Here is a 23,732-nt window from a genome sequence, read left to right on the forward strand (position 1 = left end):
ATTGGTCCAGACACGTCCATCGAGGAGCCGTGATTGGATATCTGACACTGGTTCTGGGAGTCCAAAGGCTAATGCCTCTTTCAACGGTGCACTATCAACAGCCACTGCCACAGTATGGCGCAATTCCCTTAGGTAAACACGCACTTTAATTCTTCAATCAAAACAACTTCTTCAATGCAAACAAAAATATCTATCATATTAAGTCTTCAGAACTTTTCTGGACACGTGAAAAATCGTGTATTAAATGAAAAAAAAAAAAGGTTTGTATTTAAAGAGACATGTTAACCTTAATTAGGAAGTCGTCAAAGCCCCTTAACCTTGTCAATACAATAAGAAATATGTTAAATTACGAAATCAGATTTATCTAAACACCGATGTCTTTAACATGACAATAAGACTCTCGTGTCGAACCTATGACCTGACCCTTAAGAGTCAGGTCAAAGGCCAAGCAATGACACATACGGGTTGTATTGTGTTCAGGGGTTGTACCATTTGTACAGAGTTAAACAAATGTGTAAACCACTATGGCAGGCAACCTTGTCATCAACTGCTAACATAAAGAGTACCAGAGAAACAGTAGCCAGCCTCACCCCCTAAAAACAGGTTAAACTATGGCCCAGATTTTATTTGTATTTTTCAAAGGAGTTATGTTACATTATCGAAATTTTACATTCTGGTTAGTTCAGGTTTGGTCAAGTTGTGCTAGTCTGGGTTAGGAGCAGGTTAGGTTAAATACAACTGTTAAGCTGGGACAGGTTAGGTTAGGTTACTTAAGGTTATGAGAGGGATGGGTTGGAAGAAGTTAACTAATGTTACTTCAAGTTAGGTTAATTTAGGTTGGGGAGATTGACATTACTTTTCTTTAATACCTTTGTCAGTCTATTTCATTTTTCATTAAATAGTTATGATGTTTTGTGATTATTTTATCAGGACATACATCAGAAACTTATAATCTCACTAGAATATTTCAATATACATCTCTTCCTACTAAAGATGACCCTAAAAAGAAATGATAAAAAAAGAAGGGTCGCCTTGGGTTTTATGTTCCCCTTGCAACGGCTAATGCACCATGGAGCTTGCCTGAGGGGGGTGAAGGAGGAGGAGAAGGCACAGACGGCTCTTAAGCGAGCTGAAGATAAAGGATTTTTGGTATATTTAGCTTGTTCCTCCACGGCGCCTAGGAACAAAGGCAAGGCGGGCGAGCGGGCGCCGTGAGACCCGCCACACACCGCCCGAGCCGGGCTGGGAGCCTAGCACGAAAGTGTGGCTCTTCAACCGCCACCAGAATGACAGTTGTTGTGGAAGGCAGGTTCGTGGTAGTATGGGTGATGACCGAGGATGATAGCTGGGTGAATATGACTAACTAAAGGATAAACGAAGAATCAGACTAATTATATGCACCAGATCAAGTACGACGGCTAAGCAATGATATCGACATCACAGTGATGACAATTGCGACAGAAATCACTATGATCATAACGGTTATGGTGAGGGTGAGAGTGCTGGTGACATTAGATTAACGGCTGTGATGGTGAGGATAGTCCGGTGCTATAACCTCAACTTCAAGTAATACCACTACAACCTGAGAGCTACTTGCTTAACCCTTTGCGAACTGACACTTGGCTCCCTGGGTACGATGATCTGGCCTCTCTGAGAACGGTGATCTCGACCCATTAGTGAGTTGCTCTGGTCCATTTGTTTATGATGGTCTTGGCACCTTTATATACGATACTCAAGCCCCTTTGTCTACAATGATATGTATGGTTATCTCATTCCATTTGCATGATAATCTACCCCTTTGTGTCTGATGACCTCACCTCATTAAAAGTATAAATTAGCCCCTTTGTGTAAGTTGATTTCCTTCCATTAGTATGGTATTGTCCCTTTTGTATACTATGAACGTATGGTAGGTTGTTCTAGCCCCTTTGTGTGTGATGACTGAATGCCATTAGTATAGTAACTAAGTCCCAATATTATAATAATCTGGCCCCTTTATAAAAAATGATCTTGCTCCAACAGTCCGGTAATCCAGCCCCTTTAGGTACAATGATTCATCCCTTAGACAATCATACTTGCGTACGATATTCTCACAAATATTCACCTCAACATGACAGTACTATTATGTGACATCTAGTAAAATAAACTGAACCACAATATACTTAGTTGACTAGAAATGTTTGATTCATACTGTGATGCAATGACCTGAACCAATCGCAACAACGACCAAAATACGATGAACTGACCTACATCTCATTATTAAGATAGCCTAAACTTCGTGTACGATAACTTCATCTCCCAACCATTAGTAAGATAACAACCTTCCATCCACTGCTACGATAACTTTACTTCTTGAGCACGGTAACTATCTCCCATCAACTAGTACGATAAACTGACCTGACCTCTTATGTACGATTACTGGATCTTCCAGCCAAAAGCATCTTGTTCATAATGTGTACGATAACCAACCTCCCACGCACTAGTACGGTAACTTATACCCATAGTATACGATATCTTGACCTCCCACACACTAGGACGATAATATGAACCTCTTGTGTACGACAACCTGATCTCCCACATATTAGTACGATGCCCAGACCTCTTGCATACGATATCCTGAATCTCTTGTGTACGATAAGTAACCCCCTCCCTCATGAACTAGAACGATAATCTGACCCTCCTGTGTACGATAATTTGACCTTCCACCAAACAGGACGATGACCAGACCTCCTGAGTCTTACCGATGACAGCCGCAGCGGTACAGCGTTTGTTCCAGAGTGTCGCGTCCAAACCAAAATAATCAAAGTAGTGTTGGCAGATAATAAGATACACATATGTTTATATCCCAGTGGCATAATGGTTCGTACACATGCTGGACATGTGTTTACACCAAGAAAATGTATTTAGAGCCATCATATACCAGATAGGAATGTGTTTACATTAAGATGCAGAGGTGCTAACCACGAAGGCGCACACTGATAAGGTCAAGCAGTCAAGGGCAAGACAAGACCCCATCAGTGAGCAGAGGAGCCATTCATCCTTCCCCCTTCGAGACTTGACCTAAACCCACAATGTACTAAGGTGGTGTATTAAGCAACAACGTTAGGACTGAGAGAGCGTATTTTGGAGTATGTGACTTCCCGCATGTGTGCGTGGGCGGGCAGACTACCCGACGCCCCGGCACCCACCCCCACCACCTCCACCTCACATCTCAGCTTAGTATCAAACACTCCCTTTTACCACAATTAAAATGTCTTCCCAGAAATACTCCACCGCTCACACAAGTCTTCTCAACTACTGGTGAAAACGGTTCGCTTTCAGTTGTAATTTCTATGACTTTAACTTCACGCTAGGACGGAGGAGTTCCGTGCTCCTTCCTGGCGTTAAAATCCCAAGAAAGCGTCCAGCGAAACGATACCCAAAACGTCTCAAAAGGGAGGTGGTTGTGGTCATCTTTGGGGCGGCGCGGTGGCGATACTGTCCGAAAGTGTTCGCTCATCCCCGACAAGCGTCGTGGTGCCCTTTTTCTCCCTCCCCTCCTCATCACCCCTGCCTCCTCCTCCCCTTCCCCCCTCCCTCCCCAACTCATCCATCCTTATCTACCTCTGACGTAAAACGAGATAACGACGTTTAAATACTGTATAATGCGTATTTAAGCTAGGTAAACTGGGTGGACAAAGAGAGAAGCCTAGTGCCTCCTTTATCTTGCTAGGAGGCGGCAAGGCCGAGCCGCACACGCCCGTCTTCACCGTCAGGGAGGCCGGTTCAAGGGGCACCTCGGCGAGGGCGACCTTCCGCCTCTCCACAACGGTCAAGGGCGTCTCTAAGGACCACCCAAGTTCTTTCGCGGTGCATGTCCGTGGGCTGTGAGGTGGTCAGCCCTGCGCTGCACCAGTGGCAACAAGACTCCCCACTTAAGGCAAGATGGTTCAGGAGGCCGTACACAAAAACGCCTCCTGACCAAACTGCGCAAACCCTCTTTTTTTTTCTCTCTCTCTCTACATACGAGATACGGATGTATTTGCCAATGAATCCAACTCAAGGTTAACGAAAAGCTTCATTAACCATCCGAGAACATTAAACAAGAGAAAATGCATATCATGATTCCAGCGTTGCAATTGTGAATCTGGAAAACCAACACGCAAACCTGTTCCAGCAACGCTAATGAAATATTTACTCTGGAAACCAATTCGTACAAGGGCGCGGGAAAGAGGTTCGCATCAGGGGTCCAGCATGATGGACAGAGGCTGCTCACGGACGTTGATGGACGCTGCTCCCCAAACCCCCACCAGCCTCCCTGCCTGCCGATCCTTCACTGCGTCTGTCAACACGACATTGTTACTTCTTAGTGTTCGCCATCCCAATCCCGCGGTCTGACTTCTGGCTATGCGACCTTCACTGTCGAGGACACAGGGTCCATCTTGAGCAATATGCTCCACACACACACACACACACACACACACACACACACACACACACACACACACACACACACGTGTAAAACAACTTGTAATGGCGGGGTTAATGTTAGTGTAATTACATTGTTTGTGATGATACAGATTAGGTGCGATTCATGGCTTTCGCGGGTGAACTGCCTGGCTACATGAGACACGGAAATAAGGCTCTAGAGAACTTGGACTCCTCTCCTCCCCTCACTCCCCTCCTCCTCCGGAAATATCTTGAATATTTAAACCTATTGGGTGACTCGCAGGCAGCTGAAAATGAGCTTTACCACTCCCTATCTTAGGGAACAATTCTAAAACAATTCTGGAATTTGTGGCTCTCAACACTTCAATGTCATTACGTCTAAAGTAATCACTACAAACGTCAACAAAATATTCAAATGCAAAAATACAAAAAATCGTGCGTATATGTGGTGGTTCCAGCGTCATATGCAGGTTAAAGCACAACACACCATGCTTTCACCACAAGCTCCATACACGCATGACAACACCGCTCGTGCAGGCAAGGCATTAATAAACCTTCTCAAAGTTACGGTGCCATAAGTAGCTTGACGGAGATGACTCAGGGAGGGACATCATCTGACTTGGGCAGAAATACTTCCTGACGCAGTGTTGGTGGTGAGTGCAGGCATTTTACCACCATCGCAACCTCCACCACCACAATCACAACCACCTCGCCTCCATCAACAAGCTCGTATATAAATAATCACCCTACGCTATCTACTGTTTCATAAGGGCTCAACAACTTTCTTTTTCGTAAATCTATTGATACAAATATAAGTATGTCTAAAAATCCAAAATGCTCCTTGTGACTACAGCCTGTTTACGTGGCTCATTACACTTAAAGTTTTCCCTGTGATATATAAAGGCTAAAAAAAAAAAAAGATGTCCCATGCATAGGGAAAACTGGGAGGAAGCACTTCCTACTGCAGGTGTGCACTAAGGAAACGTTCCCTCCTGCAGGTGTGCCTTATGGAAACACTCCCTCCTATTAATGTGCGGTAAGGAAATATTCCCTCCTGCAAGTATGCAGTAAGGCAACATTCTCTCCTACAGTTGAGCATTACGGAAACATTCCTGGCTGCTGGTGAGCATTATGGAAACATTCGCTCCTGCACATGTGCAGTAAGAAAACATTCCTCCTGCAGGATTGCAGTACGAAAACAGTCCCTCCTACAGGTGTGTAACTAGCATACACTCTCTTCTGCAGATGTGAAAAAAAAATTCAAGTGTGCAGTGATAAAACGCCCCCCCCCCCCTCCCCCTCCGGCAAGCGTTTAGTACTCACCAGTTCCGTGGGTGGAGTAGGTGGCGTACTGCTGCGTGCCGCCCGTCTCCTGCGACTCCGCCAGACAATCCACTTCTTCGCTCGGCGCTGCATCTGCCACCATCCACCCAACAGACGACTTGTTAGTAACATGTGAAAACAGAGGTACATGGCCTCATCCTCTCATCAGTAAAGGCATCATCATGACTGGTATGTCACTGTACAACGAAATCATGTCACCTAAATATCAAGATAAAGTATTTTCATACTCAACACATATACAAATAAATAATCTAGCTTCCTATCAACAATTTTTCTACACTTACTCCAAATTCTAATACTTCTAACAGAAAAAAATTTAATACATTAACTCCATCCGAACATACATTACCTAAATAACTTTTCATTTTTTCTTATATATATATATATATATATATATATATATATATATATATATATATATATATATATATATATATAATCACGCCTTAATAGTTCCCACATCCCTAAAATAACAAAGAAATAACTTATCATCTTCCCTTAATCACTTTCATTATGCCTGGCAATACGTTATATACAGACTGGTCCAGTCCAGACACTAAACATAACTAAAGGAACCCAGCAGTACATCCCTCATGTCTTTCTTAGAAAAAAGAAGTAGAGTACGTACTCACCTTCTGGTCTGAGGAGGTCTAAGTTGAATCTAGAGTAAGGCGGAGGTGGGGATTCTGTAAAGGAAACAGAAACTGTCAATAATATTGCATAGCGAGTACTATACATGATTTCATCAAAGCAACACATGTCACCAAAGCAATATAATGCATGAGTAAGAATCACAAGTTGTTAACAGCAGTTCGGAAAAATTATCTTTTTCCTTTGACCTAACTTTCTTTCCCGACTTTGAGAGGAAACGTTAAGAACAGACGAACAATGACCTCGTTTGCACACAACCACTCTCGACCTGTCATATGCAATGCACCCGAAACCAGACGCTACCATTCACAACAAAGTCCACAAACTATTCCACAATTTACCTCTGACAACTTCATACGCTCAAAGTGCAGCCCAATGAAAGCACGTCGTCCCACATATACCTTCTACACAAAATTTAGTAATAAACTATATGGTGCATAGTACCTTTACTGAAATACATAATACAGAATGTTAAAGAAATTATAACTTCCTATATAATATGCATATCTTAGAATATAGTGAATATGATATCTCAAAGGTAATTTTCGAGTCTACCGGTATAGTTTAACACTGAGATGTTTGTATTTGTACAAACGTCCAATTAATAACAAGTTTCCATGTTTACACAGATTGATCCTAACAATGACTCCTGCACCGAAATGTATTAAACGTAGCAATGTTATAAACACAACCAGCTGTCACTTATCTCCCACTTATAGATACTTTTAACATTCAACCTCGGTCTATAATACCAACGTACAACTACTCGTTGTTGCCACAACACACACTCAGACGCTAGGAACGATATCCAAGTCTAAAACATACCTTAAACCACTGAAGATAATGACTCGATTCATGAAGTCCCGACCACACTCATTCCAAGGGACATTTTGGCGCCAAATTCTTTAGAACAAGGTCAGTCCGGCGGGGTCACGCCCACCACCTTCAATAAACAGACCGTTTTCCTGCTAGCAATTTTGACCTGGATGTGATGCTGGCTTATCTTATCGTTGTGTGATCTGTCTTCTGAGATCATAATCACGGGAGCCGAGGCGAAGAGCAGCTCCTCTTTCCTAGGTACACCCAGATCGTTGTCAACCCCCTCCCTCCCCCACCATACAAAATGTATTACTCTTAGCGTCCCGTCGCTAATATAACACACATACACAATGTACTTAAAACTGATACGGGAAGCAAGATCACTTTTACAAACAAGGCAATACGCGCGTTCTCAGTGGTGAATTAAAATTCGTTATCCGTTCACGACGGCTCAGCCTCCCCAGCTCCACCGAAAACGTATCAAAACTGATATATCTCTCGCGGCGAAAGAGTGAATGGGGAACTTCTGAGGATTTTTGGTACCCAACCCCGGGACTGGCAAAACATGAACACCCCCCCCCCCCAACCATCCCCCCCCCCCCCGGGGCATTACGTCACCTAGCAACACTATCGCACATGTGACCTCGCCTTATTTTCGTCATCCAACATCTTTTCTGCATAGTCCCCCCACCTACGCACTACACCGGCGGGGATAAAAACAGACGATCAAATATACTGTGATTCAACCAATCTAGCCAAGATGTTAAGGCGTGCAGCGTTACCATTCGGATACGTTATAACACAGTTGCTATCGGTTGTACTGCTACGACAGGACACAGTGTTCACGCCTCGAAAATACGTCGAGGAACCTAAGTTACGAAATGGGATAGACTGGAAACATTGCAACCGACCGAGTTAAAAGTGAAGGACGAAATGCTGTTACCGGCTTGCCGGCCGTCGGTGAAGGCCGCAGTGTTACCATCTTCTCTATCATGAAGGTCGCAGCGTTACCAGCTTCACTAATAGTACGCCTGCCTGCAGCGTTACCAATTTGGCTATATTACGAGTTGCACTGTTCCCATGGAAAAGTGTACACTGAATGTTCCAACCTCTGCTTACATGGAAGACGCACTCTCACCATCCCAGCTCAAAAAAAAGGACGGGATGCCAGACTTCGACATGAATCACCTGACCCAACCAATAACGTGCTGGTGACATCTCGTAACCTGGTGTCCTAGTGCTGCCGGGCACACACACACACACACACACACACACACAGTATGAAGCACTGGGTGGGAAAGTAGCGTTAGCACGCCAGAGAGTTGCGATCGCTGTAGAGCTGTGACTATTACAGCAATGCAGAAATAGCCAAGAAAGCCGCCAAGACATACCGGGAAGTGACGTTAGTGGTGGTGGGGGAGGGAGGAGACGGGTGATCGATGTAGGTGAAAAGGAGACGTGTGACGTGGGTGTTGAGGTGTGACGTGGTGGAGGGGACGTAACGTGGGTGGTACTGGCTTCGAACATGTTCGGTGGAGGGTCTGTGACGGGTGGTGGAGGAGGGTCTGTGACGGATGGTGGAGGGTCTGTGACGGATGGTGGAGGAGGGTCTGTGACGGGTGGTGAAGGAGGGTCTGTGACGAGGGGAGGAGGGACTGTATTGTAACGCGGGCGGTGAAAGGTGTGTGATGCAGGTTGCTGGAGGCTGTGACGTAGGTGGCAGAATGTGACGCAGGTTGTGACGTAGGTGCTGGCGGGATGGAGGCTCAGGGAGTATATACCAGCTGGTTGGTATGCATGATGCGGGAGCTAATGACTATCAACAGCAATTTCTTCATTAAGGACACAATCTGTACACACACGCTTAACGTACATTAAATGATTGCAATTAGCTGGGGAGGAGGGTATATATTTAACGTGGGTGGTGGTGGAGTGGACGAAGGTGGTTGAGTTTGAAGTGGGTGGTTGTGGCAGTCAAAGGTGGGTGCGTAGGAGGTGTATACAGCAAAGGTGTGTGTGTGTGTGTGTGTGTGTGTGTGTGTGTGTGTCGGGAGTAGTTAAGAGTTGAAGTGGGTAGAGGATTAGCTTGCAGTGTTTGATGGACCATGACAGTTTGACGTGGTGACTGAGCATAACGTGGGTGGTAAGGGAGGGAGGGGTTGGGCATGTCTACGCCGCCTGCCTGGCTGGCTAACCTGCACCACCACGGACAAACCGCCACACGCCCTGCCCTCCATACTAATAACTGCTACACCTTGACCAATGCAAGTTCCCGAACGTTCCCTTCCCCGCTGACGGCTGCAGGTCTACATTTTCATAATGATTTATACATATCTTTTTTTCAACAACTACTTTTACCTTTATTGTTTCACCCAATCACTCAGAGCTTACTATAACAGTATTCTCGTTCAAGTCCTCGCGTAATCATTACTTCACCTGAGATCATCAGTTAGGTAAATGACCTTGTTTTGTAGTTATGAGGAACATGGACTGAACCGAACTTTTCTCAAACTATACCAGCTGCTGACAATAACATTATACATATTTGGGAAGCAGACCGACACACGTATTAAATTCTAACCTAACCTAAACCACTGTATTAAATAATGTATCAGAAACTAGCAAGTTACTCCTAATGGGGGGTTTTAAAAGTATACCCACGTCAGGGTATACTAAGGTATACGTGTACCTAGGGCAAACCTGACCTGTGCATTACAGGTCTGGTAGACCAACACATAACTTGTCACCAGCAAATATTTACCGCTGGGTGGCCTGGGCTGACGGACGCGGACCCTGGGTCTGCTCTGGAAACAGTCAACGCAGTCGAAGATTTCCATGGCGGCCGCCTGTGCCCAGCGCCGCCTGGATCTCCACACGTCCTTCGGTTTCAGTGTCTCGCACTTCCTCACACACTCGCAACTTCTGTACTTCCTCACTTGTTCAACTGAGCTTCCCTTTCGGTAATCCAGTTTGCTTTTCTTAAGCTTAACGAACTTGTTTTTAAACGCTGGGTTTCAAAGCGGCTTTCCGCTCATTTTCGGTGAGCTCGACGGATAGCCTCGCTCGCCTCTCGGCGCCGTCAACAATGCACTACACTTGGGTTTCACTGCGCACGTTCTCTTATACCCTACATGAGGCAACCCGTTGGTCGTTTCCCACAATATCATCAACCACAACGTGACACTCAACACTTCCATTCACCGGTCATGTATTTCCGAGTTGCACAAACATCTAACCGCCACTGAGAGAGTGGCAGCAGCACCACCAACAACCCGGCCGCAAGTCGAGTTCCTTATGAGGCAGCCGTCAGACCGACCTACACAAACCGCACGAGCGAACTACTCCACCTCGCCAAGTGTTAGCGGCTGGGAAGTGTGTGACCCAAGGGGGAAAGAGCTTCCACTGACCCCGGTTGGCCAACAGACAGACTAAGGGAGCCCCACACGGTGAGGCAGTCGAGTGCAGGCGCCGACTGGGGTGGTGTGGGCTGCGGGGCAGAGCTGGGCGCCAGTGTACGACCTCGGGCCGGGAGTCAGTCGGACGGCGGGGAGAGGCGTACATACCGGCCATCACCCCCGATAACCCAGCCTCTCCCCCGCGCACCACCTGCTATCATTTTCCCTGCCCTGCCCCGTACTGTACGCCCCCGGGGGGTTTCCACGGTGGGGCCCGTCCTGCCTGGGTATGGCCGTGGTGGAATGCCTGGGTAGACGGGGCCACGAGGTAAGATAAATGTTTTGTTTGGTGTGTAAACACTGGAGAGCTCCGGGCGCCACGTCGACAATGTCGTTCCCACGGGAGGGGAGAAGGAGGAGTAGGTTAGGTTATCTAAGGCGCCCTGTCGTCGCCACGTGCCCCCCCCCCCCTCCACCCATAACCCCTTCCCCTACCTACCCAACCACAACCATCGCTGCCCATGCCGCTATTGGCGCGGCTTTCCGGAGCCTACCCACCGCATCTGCCGCCGCAGCCTGCGGGAGACGCGTCGCGGGTGAATGGTGTTATCGAGGCCTACCACGTGTGACCGGAATCATCGAGAGAACGTGCTACGCGGAACGAAAGGGATCGAGGGGGACATGCTACACGCAACGGTAGCTATCGAGGTGGACGTGCTGTGCGTAACATTAGCTATCGAGAGAGACGTGCAACATGTAACGTTAGCTATCGAGGGGGACGTGCAACATGCAACGGTAGCTATCAAGTGGGGACGTGCAACGCTGAAAATGACGTCATCATGGGGGGGGATGCACCACGGTTGATTAGGTAATCCTGTGGAGAGGGTATTAACGACTGGCGCCATGATGGCAGGGTAACACAAGTGACGCATCGCCACCACCACACTGCTCACCTCCAGGACGACCCCTGAGGCAAGGAGGCTGGACCCCTGGTCCATAAAGGCACGACCACGCAAGCATGATGATTAGATCCCTAAAGCACGACAGTATGACACCTTGAATAACAAGGAACGACCCCTTGAACGCCAAGTCACGACCGCTGAGTAGGACGTTACGACCCCCTGAGTACGATTAAGCGAACCTTGAGTATGACGGTACGACCCTTGGGTCTGATGGTGTAACCTATGACCTGAGCCGTTAATGATACCCGACGGTTGTAAAGTCGAGATCAAAGAGTTTACATAACTACTGCCTTCTGGGTCCCTCTTGGGGTGTCCCTCCCCGGCGCCAGTACAAATGACCCGTGCTTGACCCTAACCTATGATAAACTGCCTTCTCTCGCCGAGCCTGCCAGATCGGTTCCCATTTCAAAACATCGCTTCTCTCTCTCTCTCTCTCTCTCTCTCTCTCTCTCTCTCTCTCTCTCTCTCTCTCTCTCTCTCGAGTGCTTCCGCATTACGAAAGATTACGACATAACCATTCAAGTGGTCTCTTCGAAAATATCCTCACTGTCTCGCTGCAAACAAGGGCAAATATCACCTAACCCACCTCTAACCATTTGCAATTACGTCGACGACTGTAATCAGCTGCAGCGCGAAATTAGCCATTACGAATCAAAAACAGAGTCAATTAGATCTTGAGATATTAATCTCCCACAGCTAATTCCGGTAAGGGCGTCCTTAACCCGAGTAGAAAGTTGAGACTAAGGGGCGGCGACCTGGGCGCCAAGGCTGGCTTGGCTGGCGTCAAGGCCATCCTCGCCCTCAAACCAAACTCCACCACCGACCACCGCACACTACGTACTACTTACACTACCCTCCTACGGGGAGATAAAGGAGGGCTACTTCCTCCCTCTGCGCGGAGATACGGTTGGTGCAAGTCAACGCCCTGGATGGAGATACGGTTGGTGCAAGTCCTTTTCCTGGAGGGAAATTAAGTCGATACAAACCCTCTCCCTGGAGGGAGATAAGGGAGATGCAAGCTCTCACCCCTGGAGGAGATAAGGTCGATGCACCTCGGGGAACTATGGCTGACTTATCCATTAGTTCGCTCTGAGATGAATCTCTTTTGGTTCAGTTAGGTATTGGCTGCAGAAGATGGGCACGGCAGGACTGTGGGATGATACGGTTTAAAACTTGTTGGTTGAAGTCGTGGTCGACTTAACCTTACTCACACGGGGGAAGGAAGGGAGGAGGCTTTACGTAATAGCTCCCTGAAAGATAGAAGCCACGACTGACTCGTGAAAGATTTATCGGAGAGGTAAGCCTTACTCCAGCAACAGTATGTCCGACAATGAAAGAGAGGCACAAAAATCGTCTCAGACTAACCTTATCTCAGTATATTCAGACAATTACTTTAAAAGTTAAATTAAATTATCCTACCGAACGTGCGCACTCACCGTCACCCCATCCTCAGCGTTATCCTTAACATTTTCATCCAATTTTTTCATGGCTGGAGGAGTTTTATACCCATTTCAGAGGAGTACACTTACATCCCTCAAAAATAAGTATGTTGCTTCCAACAAAAGTACATCGTTCGATTATATATATATATATATATATATATATATATATATATATATATATATATATATATATATATAACGCTGACTAGTTCTTCGTGGTAGCTAATTCAAACGCTAGAGAACTGTGCAGACGAACTGTTTAGCTGACACATCGTCAGGCTGACGTATGACCGGCTGACGAAACTCTCAGATGACAAACTGGCCCTCACATCAGCACCACTAAGCATCAGTAGCCAACTTTTGACTTCAGACATACCCCCCCCCCCACACACACACACACACACACACGTACGCTGCTACACACTACCAACCAATTCACTTAATCATTCCAACCATACCACCTAACCCCATTCTAAAATACCACCTACCATCTTCCCCCTCCTTACCAACAAAACCTGCCTCTACATATCAACACACAACCTAATACACAGCCAATTATCCCACCACCTAACCCACTTAACATATGTAAAGCCTAACCACTAACTTTTTCACGCAATTCACTCACACAAAACCCACCACCTACACCCACTGAAATATCCTGTCGGTACACTCATCCTTACAATTTCACAATCACAAGCTTACTCAACTTGCACAATCTACTACTAATCTTAAATCCTTCTTAAAAATAAACTTCTATTGACAGCAAGTGGGGTTAAGTAGTTCCCCTCCTGCCGGTAAGTGGGGTTAGTAGAAAACACTTGGGTACACACAAATGGAGGCTGGGATCGGGAAGCAGGCAACCCGAGACCGCCACCGGGCCAAACTTGACACCCAAATTGGCCGCCAGTGTCAACAAACAAGAGAACAGTACCTGGACATCATCCGGGTGCCTTGGTCCGGGGAGGGAGGCATGGCGGCGGCCACGCAACACCAGAGTGTAAAATTCCCTACACACACTCACATACACGTAAACTTCCCTCCCAATATTACAAAAACTACGTATTACACATAAGCACGTGTACAATTAATTCCTTGTATTGCACAAATACAGACACACCAGACACAGCAAGATGGGCGTACAGGAAGAAGGTGTACAGAAAGGGATGAAGGGTGAAATGGCGATGGTGGTGAGGGAACATGAGGAGGGACTGCTGATCAGAAGGGACCAGACAGGAGGGGATAATGAGGATTTACCAGGAACAAGAGAACGTACTGTCGCCTTCCGTCGGTAACTGATACCACCGTCAGATTACCAGACGGACCTGGCGCCTATATCCGACCCTCCCGCGTGATCTGGAGTGTCCATGAGTGGGGCCAGGAGACTAGTGGAGGGGGAATAAAACACTACTGCACTATTGGCAAGGGGGGTAGGGTGTATGACTATTACATCGCAGTCTGAAAAGGAGGAAGAACCATAAACAAATATGACAAGCAACTCTGCACAATATGCCAAATGAATATTCTCCCAATCGTTGTATAAAGTTAACAATATTAATTTGTTTCACATAATTTCAGCTAAGACACCGAGCCAGCGGATCTTCACAATAATTCAAATATTCACAATCTACACAACACATCAACTGTTCGTCAGTCAATCCATTCAATGCATAACCCTCAAAGGCAGTTAATATTAAACTACGGTAAGTAATCTTCAAGTTAAATATGGTTACTGTTGCAATCTTTCCTTGGCGCCACAGTGCAGGAGACCGGAACACACACACACATACACACACGCCCCTACTCATGACCCTCCACAGAAATATCCGTCCACGTACACGCCCAACACCACCAACAAACACGCCCATCACCGCCCACTTTCCTGTGGCAAACATGCTTAGGCGAACCCCCTCCTGGTAGGCGCCAGCGTCACCGAGAATTCTAACGTATTACTGGGGTCACTTCTCGCTAGTCATGGAGCACCAGCTTAGCTGCCAAGACTGACAGCTCTATCTGCTTACTCACCACCACCTAGACCACGTCGACAAGTGGCTGAAATTTTGCCTCAAACGGCGGGCTAAAAAAAAATGGTGACAAAAAGTTTCACATGCTTTAAGCCATCTATCTCAGGCGCCATGACCTCTGTCATCAAAACTAACCCCGACGACCTTGGGGCAAGGCTATATATCTCGTAGCTCTTGACATTATGGCGACTGTAAATGTATCTCTCATTAACAGCACAGCCGAGACAGGAGGACAGACAGACAGACAGACAGACAGACAAATGAATAAACGGATGGGAGAGGATCGCGCATGGCGCCTGACTCAAGGGTTCCTTGAACCTTCAACCAAACATCAGAAGTGACATCGGATACCTCAAACTCCCCAACCCCCATCCGTATTTATTAAGACCCCCTAAAGAAAAAAAAAGGGGGGGGACTTTTTTTCCGTCTGGGATGTTGTAAGTGACAATTTACGGTGGCGTCGAGTGGCTGTCACGAGGAGAGAGAGAGAGAGAGAGAGAGAGAGAGAGAGAGAGAGAGAGAGAGAGAGAGAGAGAGAGAGGCTCAACCTAACCACGTGGATGAACCTTTGCACAGCGTCAGCCAAGTTCGACCCTAATTCAACAAGGTGTTCAAGCGAAAAAAAAGGCACTCAACACCTAAACACTAATCACAAGAGGAACACAGTTGGACTTCATCCTTAGAGAATAACAAATCTTACTAATAATGAGCAACATTTTTTTTCCCTGACAAGTTCGAAATGCTAAAACCTGCCAAGCCTCGCATCCACACCATTCTAACCTAACCTGATAAAAAAAGATAGTGATACAGCGAACTTCTGCGAGATTTTCACATACAGACTTTAAGACTTCGAAACTTAAATGTACGATAAAAATAAACCAGAAATATAAATATAACTAAAATATTTCTAGATTTTTACCCATGAGGAATGTGCTCGGAGTTCTAACACAGTTTTATGCGAGCATTCGGAGCGCGCGTCACCAAGGAAGTCCAGACCACGAATGACCTTGCCACAGAGCTTGAGGTAAGGCCCGCTCAGTGTCCGTCCGGCCGCCCGCGTGCTCACAACACCAGAGTAAGGTGGGCAGTGCTTCCTTGCGTGCGAGTGAGTGAGTGAGTGAGTGTGTGGAGAGAGAAGAGAGTGGGGTGACGTTGGGGGAGGGGGGGATGCGTGCGCGCGATGGTTGTGATGAGCGGGAGAGAGAGAGGGGGGAGGAGAGAGAGAGAGAGAGACTGCTGACTTCATCTCCCGCTCCGACGTAGATGAGACTGGCTGTAGCACGGCTAGGACCTCCACGACCTCTCTCTCTCTCTCTCTCTCTCTCTCTCTCTCTCTCTCTCTCTCTCTCTCTCATGTGGAAGCATTTTGCTTTGTTTTCTGAAAATGTTCTTACCTACATTTTTTCCCTTCACTGTTCACGTCGCGGTTTGCCTCAATAATGCAACAACTGCTCCTATCGCATAAACCAGATGCTGGGCAAGTAACTGGTTTGTTAATATATCTATTACCCTAACTAAATATAAGGGTGTAGCATAAATTACATGTCTCTAAAAGTTAATGCCATATATATATATAAATTTGATAGTCAACACTGCTTTTGCGATTACTACTGATGCTCGTGTCAAAGCTTCTTTCAATGTTTCTTTACATCCATCCACTACGGAATAACCGACCGACTACTTGAGACCACACGCGGTTCACACCCGCTCATCCCCTCCTCCCACAGTTCCTGTTCTAACACCTACGGTACCAGCAGGTTACATGGTCCTCATGTCGAGCAAACACCGTCACTGGTTCCGAGCCTTGTACATACTGTGGATAGTATTTTACTGATGATATATGCGGTTTGTGACTGATCCGTTTCGTTCTGCCACCGGCTTAAGTGCTGTAATGTATCATGAAGTCGGGTATCGAATTACAAATAGGAATCATACAAATTCAATTCAGGAACGACATTCACACTTCATTCTTTCCTTAGCTATCAAATGCACACCTGTTCATCGACGTATCCTGTACCTCCTGCCTTACAGCCTGCTCCAAAGAAAGGTCAATTAACATAGCTCTTAGCAGCTCCATCCCTCTAGCCATCTGGGCCACTATCGTAAGTGGCGCGTATCTGCCCATGATTTTTCCTTAGCATTATATTCATATATATATATATATATATATATATATATATATATATATATATATATATATATATATATATATATATAAACTTGTTTGAGATCTTTATCAATTAAGTTATAATCATTTCTTCATTTCATCCAATACACACATTGAAATCTAGCAGTTATTTCATTTTCTGATTAGCCAATACTACTGTCTTACCCTGTCTCTAGGTTTCACATATTCATACTTTTCATAGCATTAAGAGAACTTTAATTTTCCTTTACATAATCCGGAAAAAAAGCAATCCACAAGCCATTCTAGAAAATAATCAAGATAATCGCTTAATTTTAAGGAACAGAGACTCAACATTTGACTCCACAAACAAACAAGAAACTGTTGGGGTGACAAGTGCTCTCTTACCCTGCTTACTACTACCGATGCTTGTGCTAGCTGTGGTGGCCAGAGGAAAACTTGTTCAACAAGGAAGATAAAGCGGAGTAAGAAAAGATATAGATGTAAAGATGTAGGTTTTCTGTTAACCTACCACTATAGCTACTGTCGACGGTATATTTAAAAACACCAAGTCACACTGTAACATCCGCTTTCCTACCTGCCTGCTAGCTACGTTTGGCGATCGGCACCCGAGTCAAGTCTGCCTTACGAAACCCTCTGCATCTTAACACTCCTCCCTCGATGTTTCAGAGCTGTTCCACCTTGACCTCTGCATAGACTGCAAACTGTCGCAGCACAAAAGAAGTACATAACTATAGGTTTGGTAGTCATGATGACAGATTCAACCTCAAGAAAAGTAGTTTATAAAATATCAAACACCACAGGTGCGAAATTATTCTTATATAACATCACTTGTGATTTAAACCTCACATGTAAAATCAGTACACCTTCGAACACATTCGTAAGTATAATAAAGTGCACAAAAAACGGCTTTAATCATGACAAGTAATATTTGTCGCGGCTCACATCCGTGTTCGTGCCAAGTATCTGCGAGATTCCTTAATGGGAGTTGAACAAACCCATCAACCGTCAAAACATCTACTTGCGAACAGAGAATCCGAAGACAAAACATGTAAAGTCTTGTTTAGCCGGTCGAGGTACGGGGCTATATCAACTTCGAGGGTTATTAAGGCCGTCAAAGTCAGGTTGTAACCATCTCTCACGAAGTCTTCTACACCTCTGGCTGTTAAAAATAAATCTAAAACCACTTATGCTGTCACTATGAATAGTGACCCTTCAAATCATAATTCAGTAACTATTTCAGAACAGCAGTGATGGGGACCCGCTGTCATCGTTATCATTAAAATGTCTTCCGCAAATTATGAAATTCAGCGATAAATATTTACTAAATATGCAATCTACAGAACATGTTCAATATATATAGATATCAATCTATACACGAATGAAAATGCTTCAAAATATTCCATGCTTCAGTTTGGGAGGGAAAACGAAACAAACTAAATTCGTTTTCTGTTGTGTGGTCACGAATTTTTCTGTTGTGTGGTCACGAAGTTTTTTGTTGTATGGTTACAAAGCTTTCTGTTGTGAGGCTACGAAGATATACATACAATTAGTTCTTGAGATGTCTGGGTGACGACGGGAGACATCTTAAAAGGAATGGGAAAGAAGTTAGATGGTTTTTCTGGCAGCACAAATGGGTTACTAACAACGAGGGCTGGTTCATGATGTGTTCTCGCTCCCGCTCTCGGCTACCGACCGGTACTATTCACCTGAATGTCAAGTGGGTTCACGACATATGTACCGTGAGCCAGCACTACAGTGGCTATCAAGTTTCACTACTTCGGCCAACTGGCTGTCTTATCTTTCTCCCTCACTCATACTTGGGTTGCTGGTATACAGTCCACAAACATACAATCTCTTGATCTTCAAACATTATACATAAAAACACGTTACTCGGCTTCGTCATTCATCACCTCTAGATGTAACTGCAGGAGCGCTACGCTAGCCTTGCCCGATGGCAAAATCTCGCTCGTACTCTCTCTCTCTCTCTCTCTCTCTCTCTCTCTCTCTCTCTCTCTCTCTCTCTCTCTCTCTCAACGTGTCGCTCCTTTGTTTACACTGCACGTAGTCACATGGTTACCGGTTAGCGCTGCCGCCTCCAAATCTCAAGGGCCCGAGTTCGGAATCCTGGACGAAGCAGCAAGCCAGCTCAACTCCAATCCAGCTGTTCATTCACCTCTTTGGGGTATGGTCAATGAATGGGTACCGGGCGTAAGCTAGGGCGTGTATACATAAGGTATGTATACAAAGTTAAGAGACGGCGTGACACGAATGTAAAACTCCTTTCCCCTCCCCACAACACACATACAGTAACCACACCGACCCATCACTATCATGTAATCTGTCATAAATAATTCCTGACAACGTTATTATACCCTCTTACACAAGTGGCGACTTGATTCTCTTTCCTTTTATATATATATATATATATATATATATATATATATATATATATATATATATATATATATATATATATATATATGGCCAACTGCTTGTTTAGTTCTATGACATAATCAACAAATGAGTTTCTGTAGTGAAATGGTTAGCGATGCTGACCATGATTCAAGCAAGGGCCCGACCGGGTTCCAATTCTGGGCGTGGCAATCGGCCTGTAACGAACACAGCTGTTCATCCTTCCATTTGGGCTGGTTGATATATACAAAGCGTATACGAGATGGCCATGATTAGGGGGTTAAGTTGCCAATGTCATCTCAGCTATCATGAAAATGTAAAGCGGTCGCTTGCACTCACTCAAACTTTCAACAAAAGTTCAAATACAAAATTACAAACAAATGTAAATTCACAAGGTATGGCTGGGACTGTACTTCCGTAGTTAGAAAACGGGTCGACTGGCCAGAAACAAAGTGGAGTGATTACATGACAAGCCTCAGAATGGCTCGACGTGACGATTGTTATGCCACAAGGATCAGTCTTAGGACCGGTTCCCTTTCTCATATGTATTAATGACTGATATCAGGATGCGTTGACACATTTCAAAATTTGCTGATGACGCTTAGCTGGGAAACATCGATACGACAAAACAAGAACGTCTACAGCTGCAAGTTGAGACACACTGCCAGCCTGGGATCACAGGTGGTACATGAGTTCTATGTGTAAGTGTAAAGTCTTACAACACGGTTAGTATACACGAGGTGGCGAGCTACACTTAGTAATCTCGACCTGACCTACACCAGGTGAACGAAGAAAAAGATTCAAGTATAACACTCTCTGATGACCTCAGGCTAAGCAGAGCGAAGAAGTGAAATGGGACAAAGTTCTTGGATTCGCGGGCAAGTTATTAATTGTAAGTTTAAGAAATGTTTCATTCTTCACAATTCCTAGATACGTCCCCACCTTGAATACAGTGTTCAGTTTCGCACACATTAATCTCAAAATGGTGGACAGAGCAGAGAGATTATAGAGGTAAAAATACTAAGGTGATTCACGAACTGAGAAACAGATGAGAGTCGACTACACTACTCAAAGTTAATTAGCGTAGAAAAAACAAAGTTACGAGGCGATTTGAAACAGGTATTCAGAATTATCAAAGGTTCTGACTATCTCGATCAAAGCAGTTATGGTTAGATTCCTCTAATTTCACTTGCAATGAATACATACTCGAAGGCAAACGTTTTACTTCGGAAGAGGTAAAGTACTTGTTCTTCAACAGGACTGTTCACCGTAAAGCGATTTACTAATTTACTAATTAGAGTGGGAGAGCAGGACACAGATGCGTGTAACAACAGACTTGATAAATATTTCTCAAATCTACGATACAGCTGTACATTACTTGTGTCTCTGTAGTTGTACATAATGTTTGCACGAGTTACACATTGCATCATCTGTTGGCTTTCCTACCCCCACACACCTCACTAATGACCAAGTTTCTGATCTACTCCACTATCACAAGAAGCAGCGAGGGGACTCAACAGTCTTGCTGTCTGTACTACTTTATATTCCTCTGCTGCGTTACCACTCCTCCAGGGCGTCATGCACGTCTCCGGGTCATGCTTGGAGTATATATACTAATGGCTCAACCTCCCCCTCCTGCAGGAGAACACGGTACACTTCACTCTTCGGGAGAATGCACTCATGACGGGACGACATATGACTGAACTGGAGGAACACACTGAGCAATGTTGAGGTGCACTTCACCGCCCTGAGATTCGTTTTCAACCCGAGTGCTTTCGATTCCTGCATCAAATCTTATTTTCAGGGAGGGTTTACTCCCCACGTGCCACTCCCTGGACAATGTGCCGCGCACTCCGTGTCGTCACCTGCGTCACAGCATCGGGAGGAGTGAACCCGAAACTCGTAGTTCTTGCGACCAAGATTAAGCTACGAGGAAATTACTTCACTGTTCCCGCACTGACCCAACCAAGCTGTGCAGTGTGAGGAGCAGCACCAGTGTGCCCCATGACAGCAGACCTCCGCACCAACTTTTCTTTTTTCTATCCGACCACCTCGATCCTACTGGGTGCAGGCAACCCGCACTTCATCCCTGAACCAGTGCCCACGTGGACCAGCAGCAGCAGCGTGACCCACTGACCCGTCCCCCGCCATGTTCTGCCAGACCCCAAGTTGACCTCTTGGCTGCGAGTGACCCCCGGCCAGCAGCGCGTTGGAAGGTGGGGGGGGGGGGGGGGGGGTAGTCTGAGTCAGTTTTTCACCCCCGTCCCTCCTCCTCCTCCCATGAGATAAACACTCACATCAGAGTCAATATTTGGACTCAGCTTAAATGGTAATGAACACCAATTAGATAGCACTTGTCCTCCTACCTCCCCCCCCCCCTAACCTAAGGAGGCGTGTGAAGTCATCTAAACAAGCCCCCCCCCCCAGCTTTCTTCCTTCACCCAATCCTTCCTTCATCCCTCTCCCTCCTTCATCACCCCTCCCCTCATAGCTTAACCCCTCCCTTCGTTTCTCAACTCCCCCCCCCCACTTTCTTTACCCTTTCCCCTCCTTCCTTCATCCCCCTCTCCTTCCTTCACCCCTCTACCCTCCCTCCATCACCTCTCCCCCACCAAGCCTCTTGGTTCCCACATGCCCCCCTCCCCCCCCACCTCCATATAAACCAACAGCGCCAATCAAAATGTTCCACAAAAAAGGGGCGAGGGTCCGGAATCCGCGGCGCCTCTCGCACACACCCCTGGCGCCAGCCCTAATGTGCCGCCCCCTGCCCTGCCCTGCCCTGCCTTGCCCCGTTAAACCCGCCCCCAGCCCTGCTTGCCCCGTTAAACCCACCCCAGCCCTGCCTTGCCCCGTTAAACCCATACCCAGCCCCGCCTGCCCCGTTAAACCACCTCCAGCCCTGCCTTGTCTCGTTAAACCCACCCCCAACCCTGCCCTGCCCCGTTAAACCCACCCTATCCCTGCCTTGCCCCGTTAAACCCGCCCCCAGTCCTGTTTGCCCCGTAAAACCCGCCCCCAACCCAGCCTCATCTAACTCTCCTCCTCGCCTTCTGCCTTCATCTTGCCCCTAGTGATGAAATTCTCGTGTACTGCCCTCCTCTACCCTCCCCCCCTATCGTGCCCTCCCCGGCCATCACCTCACCCCTCTCCCCAGCACAAGCCGGACGTCACCCCCACCCCGGCCTCCCGCAACCCCAGCCAACCTTTAAAAGGAACTTCCAAGATAATCTCAAAAAAAGTTCTGAATCGTCTGTGAGACGTCGTCTTTCCTTTTGCTAGGCTGGCGTCCTTGGTGTTCACCGTGCCCCCATCCCTAACCCAGCCGGGTCAGCCGCTCCTGACCCCTGACCAGAACGGCCGCACACTACGATGGCCCCCTAACCTATCACCTCCCTCCCCCAACTCCTCACCTTTGACCAGCCTCGCAAGAGGAGCCTTCCTGCGCCGCGCCTTCCTCACATTTTTCTAAAAAAAAAAAAGTCTGACATTTTCTTTGGGCCGTTCTGGCCCCCCGCCTCCCCTTCGTTGGTTGGTCTTCTCATCAACCATCATCTGTAGCTCCCTCCTCCAGGCGGGCCCTAGGGACCCCCCCCCCCCCCCCCCCCCGCCTGCCCAGTGGCCAGGACCTGCTTGCTGCCGGGTGTTGCCTCCACCCAACTCCTTTCCTTAAGGTGCTCCCCGAACCCCTTACATAGCATCGTCACCCGACCCCGTCCCCCCACCTCACCCTCCACTATAATAACCCCTCCCACAAGGACCCCCTACATGGGAGGGAAGGGATGGAGAGGGATAGGGAGGGAGGGGAGGGTGACGGCAGCGTGAATGTCCCAGACGTGTACAAGGTGCCGCAATGGCGGGTAGGTGCGGCGCCAGCCCCGGACCAGCACCCTCTGCCCTCTCCTGCCACAGTCATCCTACTCCCCCTCCCCCTTCTGCTGCCCCCTTACTCCTCCTCCTCCCCTCCTCCTGCTGCCCCTTACTGCTCCTCCCTCCCGCCTCCTGCTGCTGCCCCTTACTGCTCCTCCTCCTCCTCCTCCTGCTGCTGCTGTCAATGACATCAGTTTCCCAACTAATCCTGAGGTTCTGCTACCGTTACTGGTGCTCTCTGGTGC

The 23,732-nt window shown here is 46.8% G+C and overlaps 1 protein-coding gene across 2 annotated transcripts in view; it reads right to left on the minus strand.

Annotated features, from left to right (window-relative positions):
- The window catches only part of Dad (Daughters against dpp), a 154,323-nt gene that overhangs the window by 31,127 nt on the left and 99,464 nt on the right, over nt 1–23,732 (minus strand). The window contains exons 1-3 of one of the 2 annotated variants that reach the window (XM_071662949.1): nt 10,001–10,885; nt 6,402–6,455; nt 5,749–5,841 (exon numbers count right to left, since the gene is read on the minus strand). In XM_071662949.1, coding sequence (XP_071519050.1) covers nt 5,749–5,841; nt 6,402–6,455; nt 10,001–10,076 — 223 coding nt within the window. In that variant the 5' untranslated portion in view covers nt 10,077–10,885. Of the gene's footprint in view, nt 1–5,748; nt 5,842–6,401; nt 6,456–10,000; nt 10,886–23,732 lie in introns of those variants that run through there. The other variant, XM_071662948.1, reaches the window with a different exon arrangement.

The sequence above is a fragment of the Panulirus ornatus genome, chromosome 6, assembly GCF_036320965.1.
Source record: "Panulirus ornatus isolate Po-2019 chromosome 6, ASM3632096v1, whole genome shotgun sequence".
NCBI classification, from domain to species: Eukaryota; Metazoa; Arthropoda; class Malacostraca; order Decapoda; family Palinuridae; genus Panulirus; species Panulirus ornatus.